Raw genomic sequence first — 12,960 nt, forward strand, 5'->3', positions numbered from 1 at the left:
AGTCATAACAATGACGGGAGTGAATGTCAAAGCCCAGAGACGACCCATTTTTGACAAGGCCGAAGACTTAGACAAACATGCAAGACAAACAAGGTATGCGCCCGGAGGCAGGGGCAAAATGCAAGACAATGCACAGAGCCGAGCATAACTTATGATCATGCAAAGAAAGCTGTAATGAAGCAAACATGCGACAATTTTAAGCTAGCATACCAAACTACACTACAATGCAGAAAGGATGTAAGAGAATTATGGAATTCTCAATACGTCTCACTCGGGAGATACAATACCTGTGCGGCTCGTCTGGTTGCACCAGCTTCAAATGAACCGTACATACAATATTGTGCCTGAAAAGAAAACAAACTTAACAGGTACAATATGGTTAGCAACATGCATGACAATGCAAAATGGATGCAAGACGATATGCAATATATACAAAACAATGTATAAACAATGCAAATGAAGATGCAATGTATTTGAAACAATGCAAGCTATATGCAAAGCATTTGAATCGTGATCCAATCACGAACGGTTCGAAACCACACCTATGTCAAATAGATTGATGGAGGTAACAAGTCTGTCTACCATAGAACGGTCAACTGAACTATGAGTATTGTAGACAGACGCAAGAACAAGTATTGGGTGGAATTGACATAAGTGGGGAAACAACCCGCTGGAGAAAGGACTACGATCCTAATGCCGGATAAAAAAAAAATTACACTACAATGTAATGGATGAATATGACACGCAGGCCAAACCAAATCTTGCCTAGGAAAGGCATGCATACATACAAGCCATGTGTAACACAGAAAAGGTGCCGCAACCCTCAACCAACATATCAACGTGGAATCGGCGCGATACACATACAGAACTGTGTTTTAACATGAAAAGTAAGGGCACATATCGGACCAAGCTCAACCTGGAAAGGCGCAAGCCAAAGGCGGAAGGTGATGCAATGAATGCATGCAATCTACAATGCAATATTTACAAATATGCAATGGAATGGATACAATGGATATGGCATACAAGCCAAACCAAATCTTGCCTAGGAAAGGCATGTATACATACGAGCCATGTGTAACACAGAAAAGGTGCCGCAACCCTCAACCAACATATCAACGTGGAATCGGCGCGATACACATACAGAACTGTGTTTTAACATGAAAAGTAAGGACACATACCGGACCAAACTCAACCTGGAAAGGCGCAAGCCAAAGGCGGAAGGTGATGTAATGAATGCATGCAAACTACAATGCAAGTGCATGACAATGCACTATGATGCAATGACTATGATTGCAACTTTCCCTATCTTACCAACAGGGTGATATACTAGGTTGGTTCAGTATCCAGAACTGAGGCGTAGACATGCCGTCTCAACCTATGGGGCTTCCATACAGATTTCAAGCCGAGGGTAAACCTCTGGGTATTTAAACTAGACTTTAGTCTCGGAACTCCCGAACCTTTGCGTTCTAGGCATAAGCCGTTCGAACTCTAGTTTCCACCGTCCCAGTTGGTCTTCTAGGAACTCATCGCAAGCACAGGCAGGTGGCTTTACCAGACCACCGAAAAGTCGTTCGGGCACGACAAACACCGAAGGAATTGCACCTTCAGAGGATTTAAGGTCTCCTAGACCGGGATGCAAAATGTATGCATGACAATGCATGTTTTTTTTGTTTTTTTTTGAAATGCAAATGATGCAAGTGATGCATGTTGCATGAAATGCGCGACAACACGCGGCTTAAGATATGTACAAAGCAATAGTGTGCACACCAATGCAATAAAGGTCTTGCACCTTCCAAGGATTTAAGGTCTCCTAGACCGTACGTGTTTAAGGTCTCGCCAGACCATGCGTGTTTAAGGTCTCGCCAGACCACTGGGGTATTTACAAGACGCGTGACAATGCGCTGAAGGTTTCGCACCTCCAAAGGATTTAAGGTCTCCTAGACCGTGCGTGTTTAAGGTCTCGCCAGACCGTGCGTGTTTAAGGTCTCGCCAGACCACGGGGTATTGCACGACGGCATGATGCGCAAAATAGCGCAATGCGTTAGGCAACGCGAGTGCACAGGACAGTGCGATGGAATGCATGCAAAATGCAATGAGATGCGCAAAACAGCGCGAAATTGAAATGCACAAAACAGTGCAATGCGCAGAACAGCGCGAACAATACAATGCACAAAACAGTGCGATGCGCAGAACAGCGCGAACAATACAATGCACAAAACAGTGCGATGCGCAAAACAGCGCGAACAATTCAATGCACAAAACAGTGCGATGCGCAGAACAGCGCAAAATTTGAAATGCACAAAACAGTGCAATGCGCAGAACAGCGCGAACAATTCAATGCACAAAACAGTGCGATGCGCAGAACAGCGCGAAATTGAAATGCACAAAACAGTGCAATGCGCAGAACAGCGCGAACAAAATACAATGCACTAACAAGTGCAAGTAAGGTGCGCAAGATAGCGCGAACAAATGCAATGCACTAACAAGTGCAATTGAGGTGGGCAAGATAGCGCGAACAAATGCAATGCACAAAATAGTGCGATGCGCAAAATAGCGCGAAGAAAATGTGATGCACAAAACAGTGCGATGCCAAGTGTGACGTGCATGCCACACGGAGTGTAAATGGGCTTAAATGCGCGACAACGCAAGTATTCCGAAATGCATGACAATGCATGGAATGGAAATGCAATGATGATGCATGGGAGATGTGCACGACAATGCAAAGGGGTGCGTGTTGCAACGCATGTAACACGCGCATAACAACGCAAATGTGTGACGCACGACAACGCGATGTAATGCACCGAAGTAGTGTGATGAATTTGTGCAACACACATGGGGTAACTTTTGAATTCAAAAGGATACAAAAAGGATACACCTTGCATGAATTCGAGTGCCACGCACTGGAGACACGGCCTGCGGTCAAAACGGAGGTCGGTTGAGCGTCGGAGATGCACTTTCTTGCACTTTCTTGAGCTATGAAGACCCAAAACAATTCAAATGGCCTAAACAAGGCTGTGGGAACCCCACCGGCAGAAAGGGGAGGCCACCGGCACAAAAACAATTCTATCGGCACAAAAAAGTGCCGGCCGGCACAAAACATTGCCGACCGGCAAACAGTTGCTGAATCGGGGCAGTTCTGTCTTTTCACTTCGGGCATTATAAAATAGGGCTTGAAAACCCTATTCTTCACTTTTCCACCGCCGAAAATTCTTGCCCTCTCTCTCTAGAGTGCTTCTCTCTTATTTTTTGTCCATTTCTTCGCGTTCTACGCTCGTTTCGTCGTCGGATTCGCGATCCTCTTCGCGTTTCGGACATTTTCCACCGATCACATTCTCGTTTCGGTGCCTCGTTCGGCGTTCTCGCCTTCTCGAGGTTTGTTCCCCTCACTTTCCTCTTCATTTCCGTGCCTCTTCACATTCCGGCCTCCCCGGCCATTTCCGACCCTCTCGGGAGTTGACTTTTCAGTTGACTCTTCGTATTCCGGCTCGGTTTTCCCTTTTCCGGCCATTTTCACACTATTCTCTACATGGCGGACGACATTCCACGTGTCGGGACTCCCCCGGACCACGAGATGGATCCCGGGGTCGAGCTCTTACCACTGAGCGAGCGCCCGTTCGACCCGGCGACCTACCGGCCGGCGATCCACGTTCTGCCCCCAGACGGCCTGCGTCAGTTCCGGAGCTTTGAGAGGTACGCGGCCCCTGAGCTACTACTACGCGAGCCTACCTCCCACCTTTCATTCGGCACTCCCGAGGTAACTCTTCATCTTCTGCTTTACTTTCTGCAATGTAGGATACAAAACTGCCATAGTTAGCTGTATTCTTTAATTGCTGAAATCTGATATGCCGTAGACCATAGTTGACTGTAAACATACATACAACTGATATCTGCTCGAGACTGACACATGCACACACACTGCACTAGCCCTGAATCACCCAAACACACGGCACACACTGTATTCTACTGCACACACACTGGTACCCAGTATTTGTCTGAATCTGTTAGATTTGCATACACGCTACATCTGTTCTGAAACACCCAAAAACGCTGACACAGCACACGTATTTCACTGTAAGCACACCGGCACCCGGTATTTGCCTGAATCTGACAAACTTGCATACATGCCATATCTGTCTTTTCAAAACTGCATGTTGAATATTGTCTTGCAATTGTTGTTTTCTGTTTTCAGGAGGGTTCCCATACCATTCGCGGGTATGGGAATACTGGTGCGCGGGAGTGGTATGACGAGCTCCCTGATGCGGTCCAGCGCATCGTGGACCGAGCGGGCTTTGGCACCTTCTGCCGAGGGCTCTCTAGGCTCTCCACATGCAGACCTCTCCTTGCCGCTCTGGCGGAGAGATGGTGGGACACCACCGATTCTTTCCACTTTTCTGCTGCGGGGGATACGACGATGACCCCTTATGACTTCTCGATGCTCACAGGCATCGGGGTAGGGGGGGATCCGATCCCCTTCGACACCGACATGGATGAGTGGACCGCCGCTCAGGTCCATCTACTGGGGGAGGCCCCACCGCTAGCTCGTCCAGGCTTCGTCCGATATTCCTGGTTCGAGGCACAGTTCAGGGTCCAGCCCGCACTGGGGGAGGAGACTCAGATGACCGAGGAGGACGTGGAGAGGTATGCCCGCGGCTTCCTTATGTTCCTGTTCGGGACTACTATCTTCGCCGACCGGGCGAACACCGTGCCTCTCTGCCTTCTCAGCGCACTGGTGGACGTCCGGGATATTCTGCACTACGACTGGGGCGGTGCTGCTCTAGCCACCCTGTACGGCTATATGAGCTCGGCTTCTCGCGGCAGTGGCCAGCTGCTCGGAGGTTACTGGCGGGCTTGGGAGGTACATTTCTTCTCCGCTTTTCATTTCTATCTCGTACTTTCTGTACTCTGTACACTGCACACACTGCGGTCTACTTTACACTCACTGTATACTGTACACACGGCACACACATATATTCTGCTTTACACTGACTGTACACTGCTCACACTGTACACTGTACACAATACACTGCACAACACACGGCTCTGCCATTTCTGCTTTATTCTGTATATTCTGTTTTTTCTGATAGTCATACTGACATCTGTTTTGCAGCTGTGGGTTTACGCCTACTTCCCTAGGCTTGCACCCGTACCAGTTGCGGAGCCTCCTCCGGCCGTTCCCTTCTCGAGTCGCTTCGACGGGAGATGCACCCGTCGACCACGGGAGACGTTCGGCTTCTTCCGCCGATATTTCGACACCATTACCCCGGCCGAGGTATGCTTTACTTTCAGTTCATTTAGCTTCGCTTTCCCACTGCATGTTTCAATAACAGTAGATAACAAACTGTGTGTTACTTTCAGATCACATGGCGGCCATGGGCTTTGCTGCCGTCGGCGATGCGGGGTCGGTTCCCTGGTGCTGAGGAGACCTCGCGTTTCCGGATTCTGCTTGAGGGCCCTGTCTGTCGGGCTTGGTACCTGGGGGAGCGTTTTCTACCCCAGACCCGCGGGTTACCTGAGCAGATAGTCCCGGTTCACCCTCCTGCAGAGATGAGGGAGACCGAGGGGCTGACCCCTGAGCAGCTGGATGATTACTCCATCGGCTGGGAGGAGGCCGGCTTCCGAGGCACCGGCGACTATCAGGAGTACGTGCGGACGTACCTGATGCGCCCCTTGAGCGGTCGTCGAGCAGAGGGGGCCAGGCCTGTAGCATCGGCGGCTGGGGCCGGAGCGGGAGCAGGGGCTGGATCTTCGAGGAGGGCCCGGGTCCGTGGCAGGGGCGGAGTGCGGGGTGGACGAGGAGCTGGCTGGCCTGCCCTGCCTGCTGTACTGACTTTCCAGGGGCAGGGTGGGTCGACCTATCAGATCCCCTTCGCCCCTCCACCGGCTGGTCATGAGTTCATTGACGTCCCCGACCTTCTGCCGGTATGTATCACTGCACTTCGTACAGTTATTTCATTTCAGTTTACTTGATATTCCACAGAATACTAATGCATCTGATACCTTTGCAGGCTTCTTCTGAGTACACCCGTCAGTCGTTGGCGATGAATGCCTCGATGATGGGGATGCTCCAGCGGACATTTGACCTCCTGGCTGTCTACAGCATACCGGTACGTCCTTCTGACACTGGCCTCAAACCATTCATACACTGCTTTGTATAATCTGATGCACGGCACAACACCCGACATACTGATCTCGCAGCATCTGATACACTGCATACACTGCCTTCTGCACTGTACTCTGTACTAATAAACTGCTCACGGCATTCATACACTGCATTCAACATTGCATTCTCCACTGATAAATTGTCTACAGTATACTGATGCATTTCACTTTTGTGTACTTTTTCAGCCTCCTTTCCAGATTCCCATGGCAGGAGGTGCTCCAGCTAGACCTGCTGTCCCTGCTCGGGGGAGAGACGAGGAGGGCAGGATATTTCCCCGCACTAGGGGTGGGCGTACTCACGTCGGGAGTAGCTCGCGAGCTCCAGTTCCGGACGACGACGACGACGATGAGTCAGAGGCAGAGGCAGGGTCATCGGAGGAGGAGACCGGAGACGGTTCTAGCTCGGGCTCTGACGACGACGCTGACGATGCTCCTGGACCTTCGTCCAGGAAGAGGACCAGGACGGACTGACAGCCCTTGGAGTCGCTGGACACAGATGCAGATTTTTGCTATCTTTTCTTTCTTTCTACTTTTCTTTTTGTTGGTAGATAGATTACCTTGTACTGCCGCAGGCAGATTTTTGTTTCCAAAACTTGTACACTTGAAAAGATAATGAAATGAAACGGACTTTTTATCTGAAAAAGTGTTTACATTTACACATCTCATGCATTGCATCGCATCTCATCATGTTACACCTCAATGTAAACGGAACTGATTGGTTGTCTGAAAATTGAACACTTGCACTGTAATAATCAGATAACTTGAACAGCCAACAACAAAATACACCCAAGCAACCCACTGCCTGATTCTTGAACACACAGCCCTTACTCTGTTGGGGATTGATCTGCATACAGCCCAAAACACAGCATTCGGTTCATTCTACACACAGCAAACTCTGAACAAACGGTCCAATCTGACAAGACGGAGCTCAAAGACGGAACCGGTTGGAGTCGAAATACGCTCGAATGTAGAGAATGGCACGGCATCCTGAGCATAAATGATTTTTGAAATCAAATGAGGGTTTTTCAAACCGGGATATCGAGCCTACCACTGAACACAGCGGGGAGGACTTAAACAAAGAGGTACACGACCTAAACACAACGAGACACGCTCGGGAGAGACTCAAAACAAAAGACGAGACCGTCAAATGAAAGAGACACGACACACAGACGCGTAAACGAAGATGGGGGACCTCGGACCACGAGGAGCCAGTTCAATCTGGGTATTGTTTCCCACCCTTTCTCATTTGTGATCTTCACATCATTCAACTCTCAAGCTCGGATTTTCCCTCAAAACCCTTTTCCTCTCTTTTCTCTCAACTCACACCTCTCTATTCTTCAATCTCTCATTTTTCATCCCTCCCCGGGGTGATTGATGGATAAATAGCGAGGCGTGGGTTCACGCCCGATGCCGTTAGCTCACAGCTATTCTTCCGGCAGGCAGAGCGCTCTTCTGGCAAGTATGTTGATGACGGGGGAAAGACAGAATGCCTGACTCAACTGTGCCCCTAGTTCATCATTTTAACCATTCTTTCGTTTTTGCTTTCTACTAAAACGGTTTTGATCAAAACGAGAGTCGGATTAACGTACTTGTTCGATTTTTGATTTGAAATCATGCAAGTTAGGCTATGAGCACTGAAAATTTTCCTTTTGGGGTCCAAGACAATGGTCCAGTTTTGGAAAATGAGATAGTTTTCGAGAAAATAGTCAACCTCAGTAAAAATTTTCAAAAACTATTTTTCAAACAGCTGATGCTCAACAAGCATGAAACTTACCCTTCGAGATGCGCAACCTCGGATCGGAGGCAATGGAAAATTGCCCCTGGTTTGAAGGAGGGTGGGAGGCAACGGAAAGTTGCCCCTAGTTTGAATGGCGGCTCGCGGCGGGTGGTGGCAACGGAAAGTTGCCCTTTGTTTGGGATGGTGCCGCAGCAATCCGCAGACAGTCTTCATTGGCGGTGGTTGATCTCTTGGACACAGCGATGACGAAGACGGTCACAACAAATATATGGACACAGTCACCTTGGAAGGTGTTGGCAACTGGACCTTGGGATGAAATCGAAACCATTGCATGGACTGAGACGCTATGAAAGCGTTGGGGGCTGGACTTCATGATGAAGTTGCCTACGTATCCCAAACATGGGAATCAAGCCTTACGTAGTTCCGGTTAAGGTCCACTCGGGTATTTTAACCTTCACTTTTTTAGGCTCTCATTTTTGCCAAGGCGCCCAATGCGGGTTTTCGACCTTGCGAGCTTCTTTTCATTTTCTATTTCTTCTTTCTTTTTTTCTTTTTTTTTCTTTTCTTCTTTCCTTTTTTCTCTTTTTTTTCTTTTCTTCTTTCCTTTTTTCTCTTTTTTTCTTTTTGTATTTTTCTCTTGCTCTAACTTTTGCCTGGACCGCCCTTCCGGGTTTTCAGCCCAGCGAGCCTCTCAAAGGGTAAAAGTGTAGCAAGTCCATGCCAAATGGTTTCTTGAAATTGAAGCCTCTCTGTGTCTAGGAGAACGGCTGTTGCACTGATTTGCGGAGAATCCATCAGGGTTACTCTACGAGCTTCTCCCGGCGAGATCTACTCCTTCTGATTCGGCCTTGATGCTTCTTGATAGAAGGCTACCTCAAAACTGGCCACACGAGCCTTTCATGGCGTTTGTCCGTTGAGCTTTCTGAACATTCTGAAAGGGTTCAAACTCGGAAAACAAATAGGTTGAATCTTGAGGCTGAGAGCGATCCTAGGCTGCGCAATCTCAAGAGCGATTCCATACAGGTCTTCGCAGGGCCGCGTAAAATATTTGTTTTTGAAAGTTTTTAAGGAAGCGAGAAGTCGCTCGTGCCGAAGATAGTGTGGAACCAATCTGGATCAGGCCAGGGTCCTTCTCAGTACTCATGCCGACAAGCATGGCTTTATTCATAAAAAGACTTAGCACGCCTCTCTTTCTCTCAAAATGATCAAAATTTTACAAAACCCGAGGAATTCCTTCCTCTTCGTTTTCATCACCGCAGTGTTCAAAAAGTTTGTTTTGTTGAAAAAAATTAGGTTAATGCAATGAGTTTGGCGCGCAGGAGAGCAGGCGAGATGTACTGTCAGCCCAATCAAATTCTCTGGCACTTATGCTGAAAGCAAGCATGAAGGTTGAGATAGCAACAGCTATTTCAATCGGCTTTGTTGGTGCAACTGGCCCCTCGGCAGAAACAGACTCAAAACAAAAACAAATAATAACAAAATGGCGTTCGGGACAACAACCCCAGAATCACCTGGTATTATATACAATGGGGACTGACTCGATACAACAAGACAGACCCTTAAGCAAAAAAGACTGACTCAAAACAAAGAGACAGACTCAAAACAAAAGACTGACTCGACATCTAAGCCAAGATTTACAAAACTCGGTTTCACCGATGCTCAAAAATGCGTGCCAGACGCTTCATCCAAAAATGTACCAAATGTTGCCCGCAGGCGGTTCACTTTACATACTCGCAGTATCTGAGCCCTCGAAATCCAACAACTGAGTGGTGACGGGCTTGCCTGAGGTGGGTGGTAGGATAACCTTGTTATCAATCAAATCCTGCACTTCATGACGAAGGCGGGAACATCCATCGGTACTGTGACCGGACTGTTGATGGTACGCGCAGTACAAGGTAGCATCATGAGTGGCGGGGAGATTCTTCGGGAGTGGCCGGGGCTCCAAAGGCTTAAGATGCCCGTTCTTTGCCAATATTAACAATGCGCTAGACAAAGGCATGTGGAGGTCGTGAAAGACCCTGCGCCCTCGGGGCAGGTACTTTGTATTTTGAGGATTCTTGCCAGATGCGCTGGCGAAAGGATCAGCCGGCGCTGTTTTGGCTTTTTGAACCTTCCCCGGTGCAGGGTTGGGGGCTACTGGAATTGTCTGGGCATGACGGGGCCCATCCCGGTTTTCTGTCTGGCTTGAACTGCCCTTGGTTGGAGCGGGGAAAGCATCATCTACAGCTTTGGTCACTATTGCAGATGTTTGTTGCTTGTTCATCCCTCTGGCCTTCAAAGCCTCGACTGCCCACAGCAGTTGCTCAATAGGGTCGGCGTCTACCTTTGCCTTGTCCTTTCCTTTGGCCTCAGCCTGATCGAGGGTCTGGGTTGGTGCTGACATGTCGTAGCTATAGCCGGAAGCCACCTCTGGCTGGCTGAGCTCTATCACAATCCGCCCCAGTAGCGGGGGCTCCTGTGGTACAAAATTCCCGGCGTACGGCGCCGCTGGCGGTGAAGCCGACATTCCATAGGCGAGGTCTGCCACAGACCTTTGGAGATCGCCTATCATCCCCATCAATTCGAAGGTGGTGGGCTCACGAGCCTGGTATAACTGGGGAGCCCAAACCGGGTGCACAACGGGCATCCTGGGCGGGTGTGACATACTGATGCTGGCCTCACTCTGCGGAGTGGTTCCCTGCTCCGGTGCGGCTGTCATAACCACAATTTCTTCTGAACTTTGTGTCGCCATAAATCTTGCCTCAGCAAAGGGGAGACACTGGCTGTTCAGTATCAACTCTGCAACTCTCTGAACTGAAAGAAAAACAGACAACATTTCAGCCCAAACTGATCAATCACGGGTGTAGCCAAACAACTGTACCCTACTGCTGATCACTGTTCCCAAAAATCACTGTTCCCAAAATACTGAATCTGATACCCGCGGATAATTGATTCTCATAACTGATACTGATACTGGTGTCCCCAGGTTAGATACTCTGACTTGCAAACTGACACGTGCATTCCTGTGGATCAGCACTCTAAAAGCACATAGCAAGTAAAGAGAACAAAACACCCCTATGTTGGGGTAAAGTTTCCCTGTCCTATTTTGTCAGGAGCTAGGGTTTCACTACGCACACAGCGGTTTCAAACAACCTAACATCGGGTAAGCAGCCTGTCCTAATTTGGAATGGTCACTATGGATCCGAATATGAACTAGGTCGAATGGTCAAAAAGGGTGCCCCGGTAAAACCGGGGTTTGTGTTCCCATACTGTCAGAGCCCACAGCCGGTCAGCCTTATGGACATGCCTTGACAAGACAAGCCTCCGGCAAACCGTTCAGGAATGGCAGATGGCAAACACTGTGTTCCTAGGCGCACCAATGCACATGCAATGCAAAGAAACACATAAATGAAGTCAAAACAGGATATCACGAGTTCGAGTCAAGCTCTCTAAACTCCCCAGCAGAGTCGCCAGAAACTGTAACAGCGCCCGCGTGGGGACTCGTGCTACAGTTCGGACTCGACTTGTGTCACGGTTCTTAATCTGAACCAAAGAGTCCAAATCTGGCAAATCGTTTTGAGAAACAGATTTTTGAAAAAGTAGTGCCAAACATGGACTGCTTTGCCAGATACAGAGTCGCCACCTAAATATTTTAAAATGGGGGAATTTAGGAAACCCTGACTCGGTGCCGAAGGCCACATGTCCGTCATCACCGGAGTTGTCTCGGCTCGGGAGCTTGGGTACGATCGGGGAAGGTCAGCTATGAGCACCCCCTTTCGCCCGGTCCGAAGACCGGCCTCTACTAACCGTGATATCCGTTTTTAAAAACTTTATGTGTTCTTATTCCGATTATCAGCCTAGAATTACTATGTTATGCGCACAGCAAACAAGTATAGACTAGATTGCCTAATTTGGAAATAAACATTGCATATCCGTTCGGTTTGAAAATGCTTTGGAATTTGCTACTCGCAAGTAGGCTAAAATGCGGATTTCAACGAGTCTTTCCAACTCAAACAATCCAACCTTCACCCACAGGCATTCAAAACAGTTTAACACATAAGCATCTAGCCACATGTTAAGCATGCTGTTATGGTAACATTCACACTCATGCGATATGCTAAAGCGGAAATACTTACCTAGTACTCCGTGCCAAAACAAAGAACTTGTTAGCAAACATGCATGATCCAAGTCCATGTGAAGTGCCTAATGCATCGCATACAAAATGTCGCTAAGATAGGCTCGGCTAATCCTAGACATGTCATGTGAAAATGCACAATTATCACATATTCAATTTGGAATTGAAGTACTGATGCAGTTAGCATGATGTTCCGAGCCTAATGCATGTCAACAAATGCATGAATGCACGCATGCATAGCATAAGGTATGCTAAAATAAATGTGCCCTAATCTACCATCATAAGCAGGTAAATAAAAGGGAGGAAAGAAGTGGGGATTGGAAGACATTCACACCACCCACACACGCTTATTACAGATTTGCCCTCGCTCGGAGGGACCAAATAAATATTACAAATTAATTAACTACGCAAGCTAATTAAATATTACAAATTAATTAATTAACAAATTAACTAATAATTAAAGCAGGAAAACGCCTCGGGAAGCGTGCCACCATGCGCAAGCCGCCTCTGTTTTCCTCCCTTTCCTCCTCTGGAGGTTGTCAAAACCTCAGGACTGCATCCTTGGACAGAGGGGATCATCACCGGCTGAATGAAACTTCCACCGGCAGTGTAGTATGGCCATCGGCACAAAATAGGGTCTGTCGGCAGAGAAAATTGTGCAGGTCGGCACATTACACTGCCGGTCGGCAGAGTATTCCTGCAGAACCTGCAACTCACAGCAACAGAGGGCAAAACAAGGCATGGCAGCATATTTCAAGGCATGTATGCATCAACCATGTCTCTTATCATTGTAATGACTCAAAGGGACATGTGCCTCGGTTCTCGGGCCACCAATCACGCATTTCCATGCATGATGGCCCAAGGAACCAAGCATGCAACTTTGGTTTCAAATGCATGCAAACCAATCAAACAAACTCCCAATCCTTATCACCCAAATCAAGGGACAAGG

The 12,960-nt window shown here is 48.2% G+C and overlaps 1 protein-coding gene across 1 annotated transcript; it reads left to right on the top strand.

The window, feature by feature from the left end:
• Positions 1-5,969: 5,969 nt before the first annotated feature.
• LOC145790187 (uncharacterized) lies at positions 5,970-7,386 on the top strand. The gene is made up of 2 exons (XM_082867997.1): positions 5,970-6,104; positions 6,346-7,386. The coding sequence occupies exons 1-2, from the start codon at positions 5,985-5,987 to the stop codon at positions 6,628-6,630; spliced, it is 405 nt and encodes a 134-aa protein (XP_082724123.1). The 5' UTR covers positions 5,970-5,984; the 3' UTR covers positions 6,631-7,386.
• Positions 7,387-12,960: the final 5,574 nt, after the last annotated feature.

This window comes from Camellia sinensis, chromosome 5, assembly GCF_055761805.1.
Source record: "Camellia sinensis isolate YWXY chromosome 5, ASM5576180v1, whole genome shotgun sequence".
Classification (NCBI taxonomy): domain Eukaryota; kingdom Viridiplantae; phylum Streptophyta; class Magnoliopsida; order Ericales; family Theaceae; genus Camellia; species Camellia sinensis.

Coding starts and splice junctions, on each gene's coding strand:
- LOC145790187 (XM_082867997.1), top strand. CDS start 5,985: ATGCATCTGATACCTTTGCAGGCTTCTTCTGAGTACACCCGTCAGTCG. Junction 6,105..6,345: donor TGGCTGTCTACAGCATACCG/GTACGTCCTTCT, acceptor GTACTTTTTCAG/CCTCCTTTCCAGATTCCCAT.